This window comes from Gasterosteus aculeatus, chromosome 20 (assembly GCF_964276395.1).
Source record: "Gasterosteus aculeatus chromosome 20, fGasAcu3.hap1.1, whole genome shotgun sequence".
NCBI lineage: Eukaryota > Metazoa > Chordata > Actinopteri > Perciformes > Gasterosteidae > Gasterosteus > Gasterosteus aculeatus.
This window is the reverse complement of record NC_135707.1, coordinates 9,493,469-9,499,464: the sequence shown is the minus strand read 5'-3', so window position 1 is coordinate 9,499,464 and position 5,996 is coordinate 9,493,469. Positions and strand designations below refer to the sequence as shown.

The 5,996-nt window shown below is 55.0% G+C and overlaps 1 protein-coding gene across 1 annotated transcript; it reads right to left on the bottom strand.

Moving 5' to 3' along the window:
- Nucleotides 1-1,128: 1,128 nt before the first annotated feature.
- Nucleotides 1,129-5,243, bottom strand: LOC144389638 (uncharacterized). Its single transcript, XM_078095077.1, has 2 exons — nucleotides 1,320-5,243; nucleotides 1,129-1,255 (listed from the first exon to the last, which is right to left on the bottom strand). Exons 1-2 carry the CDS (start codon nucleotides 4,722-4,724, stop codon nucleotides 1,244-1,246), a joined length of 3,417 nt encoding a protein of 1,138 aa, XP_077951203.1. The 5' UTR covers nucleotides 4,725-5,243; the 3' UTR covers nucleotides 1,129-1,243.
- Nucleotides 5,244-5,996: the final 753 nt, after the last annotated feature.

Genomic DNA, 5,996 nt, shown 5'->3' with positions numbered 1-5,996 from the left:
TGAATAAAAGGGATTTTTGTCTCCGTTATTATCATATTGTCGTAGTTTACGACTTTGCCATGAATGATGTGTGTTCACATACAGCTGTGTGCTAAGATGGGTCATTTAAAAGCAAAATATTCTCTTTTGTTTATTAAAAGATGTGTCATTCATAAATACCAACAATAAGATTTCACGATCTCTCTCGCTGTCATAAGCTTTACCCAGGATGAATGGAATACAATGAGTGCAGCCTTAGATGGAACATGTCTATTATGGCGGGGTGGAAGGAACAGACTACACAACAGTTTCAAGTGAAGTCCCCGGAGGGCAAGGTTTATTTACAACCGTTTAATTAGGAGAGGTCCAGCTTGCGAGGTTCTGCGGACCCTGGTGCTCGTGGTGAATCCGCTCGTGGGGGAGTCGGTGCAGTGCTCCAGGGGTTCTGCCGGGTCACTCTCTGCTTCCTAGAGAGACAAGCGCACACAAGAGGGTTTAGCCTTACGTCTTCTCCAGGGGGCCTCCTTGTTCCTTCTGAACCTGCAGCTTAAATGCAGCGGAGCTGACGAGCTGCAGGTGTGGCCACTCAGCTCGTGATGAGTGGTGAGCAGGTGTTTCTTGTAGGTTCCAGGGCAACGCTGATGTGGGCTTGGGACGCTCATCACACTCCCCCACCCTAAGCGTTGTCCTGGCCTGGTGGAATAATAGGATGTTAATAGGGGTGATGTACGGGGTTGGTGGGGAGTGACCCCTGACAGACCCACAAAAGCCGACCAGATCCGAGAAAGGCCGTCCGCATTAGAGTTTGCTGCTCCGGCACGGTGCCGGACTTCAAAGTGGAAGTCCTGGAGTGCCAGGAACCACCGTGTCACCCTGGCGTTCGTGTCCTTGGCGCGGGCCATCCACTGGTGGGGCGCATGGTCTGTAAAGAGAGTGAATCGCCTGCCTAGGAGGTAATACTGTAATTCCAGAACTGCCCACTTGATGGCCAGAGCTTCCTTCTCCACCGCGGCGTAGTTTTTTTCGGCCGGGGTCAGCTTCCGGCTGAGGTACAAGACAGGATGCTCCTCATCTTCCTGAATCTGGGACAGGACGGCTCCCAGTCCTGTATCGGACGCATCTGTTTGCAGCAGGAAAGGACAGCCAAAATCTGGCGCTCTTAGGACCGGCTCTGCCGTCAATGCCATCTTTATTTTTCTCAATGCCTCCTCAGCTTCGGGCGTCCAGTTGATTTTCTCTGGCTGACCCTTCCTGGTTAGGTCTGTCAGAGGGGAGGCTAAAGAGGAGAAGTTAGGTATAAAACATCGATAATAACCCGCCAACCCCAAGAAGGCTCGTACCTGGGACTTTGTACTGGGTCTTGGGGCGGCGCGGACTGCCTCAACCTTCTTTTCCTGGGGTCTGATGACTCCTCTTCCCACCTGGAAACCCAGATAGTTCGCCTCAGACAGGCCCAGATGGCATTTTCGGGGGTTGGCGGTGAGTCCAGCCCTGCGCAGCTCCAGTAGCACCCTCCGCAACCGATTTAGGTGGTCTTCCCAAGTCTCGGAGTGGATAACTACATCATCCAGGTACGCTGCGGCATAGGATTGGTGAGGCCTCAACAAGATGTCCATCATCCGTTGGAAGGTGGCCGGAGCTCCGTGTAGGCCAAAGGGAAGGATCCGGTATTGCCAGTGTCCACTGGGGGTAGTGAAAGCCGTCTTGGGTTTGGCTGTTTCGGAAAGGGGCACCTGCCAATACCCTTTGGTCAGATCTAGGGTGGAGATATACCGGGCCCTTCCCAGACGTTCAAGGAGCTCATCCACTCGAGGCATGGGGTATCCGTCAAACTCAGACACTTCATTTAGGCGCCGGAAGTCGTTACAGAAGCGGAGGGTGCCATCCGGTTTTGGTACCATGACAACCGGGCTGGACCAAGGGCTTTTGGATGGTTCAATCACCTCCAACTTCAGCATGTGTTGGACTTCCTCCTCAATAGCCTTCCGACGAGCCTCTGGGATTCGGTAGGGCCGTTGCCTGACGACCACTCCGGGTGGTGTGTGGATCTCATGTTGGAGGATCTGGGTCCGCCCGGGGTTGGAGGAGAACACATGCGAGAACTGAGAGACCAGGTGCTGCAGCTCTGACTTCTGGGCTGCCGACAGCTGGGCGTCCATGTCCACTACCGGCGAGTCGATGGTGGCGAGGGCGGCGAGCTGGTCCCTTGTCCCCACCCATTTCTTCAACAAATTAATGTGGTAGAGCTGCTCTGTTCTTCGCCGGCCTGGCTGTCGGACACGATACGTGACCGGCCCAACCTTCTCGATGACGGTGTACGGGCCCTGCCAACTGGCCAGGAACTTACAGGCGGAGTTGGGGACAAGAACCATGACCCGGTCTCCTGGCTGAAACTCTCGTGGCTGGGCGGCTCGATTGTAATACCGTTGCTGCGCCTGTTGGGCCTTGACGAGATGTTCCCGGACTAGCGGCATGACCCGGTCGATCTTTTCCCTCATCTCCTTCACATGCTCTACCACCGAGCGATGGGGGGCCGGCTGATGTTCCCACGCCTCTTTGGCCACGTCCAGGAGGCCTCTGGGCTGGCGTCCGAATAAGAGCTCGAACGGGGTGAAGCCTGTCGACGCCTGAGGCACCTCCCGTATTCCGAAGAGCACGTAGGGGAGCATGAGGTCCCAGTCCCGCTTGTCTTCATCTGCGACCCGCCGTAACATCCGCTTCAGGGTCTGGTTGAAGCGTTCCACGAGACCGTCTGTCTGGGGGTGGTAGACAGAGGTCCTCAGTTGTTTCACTTTAAGGAGGGCGCACAGGTCAGCCATTAGCCGGGACATGAAAGGGCTTCCCTGGTCTGTCAGGATTTCGGCGGGGATGCCCACCCGGCTATAGAGAAGGAAGAGCTCCTTGGCGATGGCCTTGGCTTTCCTAAGAGGCACTGCTTCAGGATACCGGGTGGCGTAATCCACAATGACGAGGATGTGTTCATGCCCCCGGGCCGACTTAGGCAATGGCCCTACGAGATCCATTCCAATGCGCTCAAAGGGTACCTCAATGACCGGCAGTGGAATCAGTGGGCTGGGGGGAGGGGTCCGTGGAGATGTTCTCTGACAAGTGGGGCAGGCCTGGCAGAATCGTTTCACCTCGGCGTCCAATCCTGGCCAGTGGAATCGGTCACGGACCCGCTGAATGGTGTTGTTGGCTCCAAGGTGGCCCGCCAAGGGATGGGAGTGTGCCAGCTCTAAGACCGTCTCTGTCTTTGTTCGGGGTACCACCAACAACTTCTTCTCTTCCCCCCTTCGCTGTGCAACACAATAGAGCCGGCCGTTTTGGACGACAAAATGCGGGAGAGGATGGGGCCCCGGTTGAGTTTCTTTTCCCTCAACCATGCGCACCTGAGCCCAGCAGTGCTTTAGGCGGTCGTCTTCCCGTTGTTCCCTGGCAAACGACCCGCCTCCTGTCACCTGTTGGAAAAGGTCATGGTAAAGGTTAGAATGAGGGGGTGGGGACTCACCATCTCTCCCGCTGTCGGAGGCCAGCAAGACGGGACGATGACTGGTTCTTTTTCCTGGCCGCCTTTGGAGGTGGGCCCGTCGAGGACTGGCAAATGGCACGTTCGCGGCCAGCAGGCGATCCAAGCCCGGCCAGTCTCTACCGATAAGGACTGGTACCGGCAGATCCTTCACTAGGCCCACGTCCATCGGCCATGAGTCAGGGCCAGCGGAGATGGTCACTCTCCTGGTTGGAACATGTCGCGTGTCTCCATGCACGCAGGTGACCGGGATGGTAGCCTTGGTTAGTCTGCGGGGCGAGAGGATATGAGACTGGATCAAACTGACCGCGCTGCCGGTATCCAGAAGAGCTGCGAACGGGCGGCCATCGACTTCTACGTCCACCCTCGGCGCCCCTTTTGGCAAATCCTGATGTAGGATACAGCCCGCTAGCCAGGTTCTTGGAGCCGGTGTGGGGTCTGCGGTGGGCATTGATTCGTCTCTTTGAGAAGGAGGCCCCGGCCTGCCTTCAGACCGCGGGTTGCCCTCTGGCCTGCGTCGCTCCTGGATCACCCTCCGGGGAAACGGCGGAGCTCGTTCTCCAGCACCCTGGTGTTGGACAGCCTCCGCCAGTTCCACAGCTTCGACAAGCTCAGTAATCGTGCTAGGGTTCCGCATACCAACGGCTTGACGAGGGGATCTCGGGAGGGCACGGAGGAACCGATCGACGACAACACGCTCTGTCACAAGGGCGGCTGTGGGATCTCCTTCCAGCAGCCAATGCTGCGCGAGACGCGATAATTCTGCGGCCTGGGCCCGGGCAGGGAGGCGGGGCCTATACTCCCAGTCATGGAAATACTGTGCAGCGCAGACTGGTGAGAGGCCCAGCCGAGCCAGGATTTCCCTTTTTAGCTCCTTGTAGTCGTCTACCCGTTCAGTTGGCAGCATGAAGTATGCCCGCTGGGCTTCCCCCGTGAGGAGGGGTGCGACCAAGCGTGCCCAGTCACCAGGGTCCCAGCCCTCCTGGGTTGCGGTATTCTCGAACATTTGGAGAAAGGATTCCACATCGTCATCAGCTGTCAACTTCGGCAACAGCTGGGTCACCTTCATTCTGGGATCAGGTAGTGGGACATGTCGTGCAGCAGCCGTGCGCAGTTCATTTAACTCTTGTTCAGTTTGCCCTTGTCGCGTCGCCAGATGTTCAGTTATCTGTTGCTGGCGCATGCTGATCTCCGTTAGGCGTGCAATGACTTCATCCATGTCGCCGGGAAAGGAGTGGCTGCCTAGGGGGCTGAGCGAAAAAACGAAAGATTTAGTTTTGTAAAAAAAAAAAAAAAGGTTTTCCTCCGGATGTTCCTCCCACTCAGTATGCCTGCATCCTCCACCAGTGTGGCGGGGTGGAAGGAACAGACTACACAACAGTTTCAAGTGAAGTCCCCGGAGGGCAAGGTTTATTTACAACCGTTTAATTAGGAGAGGTCCAGCTTGCGAGGTTCTGCGGACCCTGGTGCTCGTGGTGAATCCGCTCGTGGGGGAGTCGGTGCAGTGCTCCAGGGGTTCTGCCGGGTCACTCGCTGCTTCCTAGAGAGACAAGCGCACACAAGAGGGTTTAGCCTTACGTCTTCTCCAGGGGGCCTCCTTGTTCCTTCTGAACCTGCAGCTTAAATGCAGCGGAGCTGACGAGCTGCAGGTGTGGCCACTCAGCTCGTGATGAGTGGTGAGCAGGTGTTTCTTGTAGGTTCCAGGGCAACGCTGATGTGGGCTTGGGACGCTCATCACACTATATAAACTAATGCAACGTTATACATTATTTTACCTCATCATCTACCTCTGCTCCTGTGCTTCCCATTCAGCAAAATTCTTTCCTAAAGGGTTGTAACAGTGACTAAATATCCTTTTAATTTAAACTGGCAATAAGGGACTTGTTGGCCACTCCTCTGCGGCAGAAACAAGTTGCAAACAAAGCACACAAAACGGAGCAGTAGTGTTCATTTGGCCTCGAGCACCAAAGTGCAGGGAACCTATTGTTTTTGAAGAGGCCGTTTTAAATAGATTGTTTTATCAAAATCAACGCACCCTGCAGAGGGTTTGGCAGGTAATTTGGCGCAAAAACGCACACGCCACGGTTCGGATAAAGTTCTCTTGATGATCCCCTAATTTGTCTCTAGAATGAGTGTGTGCGTGTGTGTGTTGTCTAGCTCCAAATAGTGGACACAGGATGTCCACTATATGTTACTTAAAGTGCAACGCAGGACCCCTGCCTTCGATGGTCAAGGAAATGAAAAGACGCGTTAATAAGTGACCGGTACACAAGAGGAGAGCTCCTGCTCATTAAATCTGCAGTTGTGAATGTGAGTCCAAGGCAGCCTTGTTTGTTGACAAGTTTTCGACGTTGCATCATCAAGGTCATTCTATAAGTGTGTCTTGCATTTTGCTGCAGGCCCGAAGTCAGACAAAGGCATGTACCTGTAGACGCAAGAATGTGCCTGCAGTTGATCTCAAGGCTTTCCTAAACTCTCATCCAGCACCAAC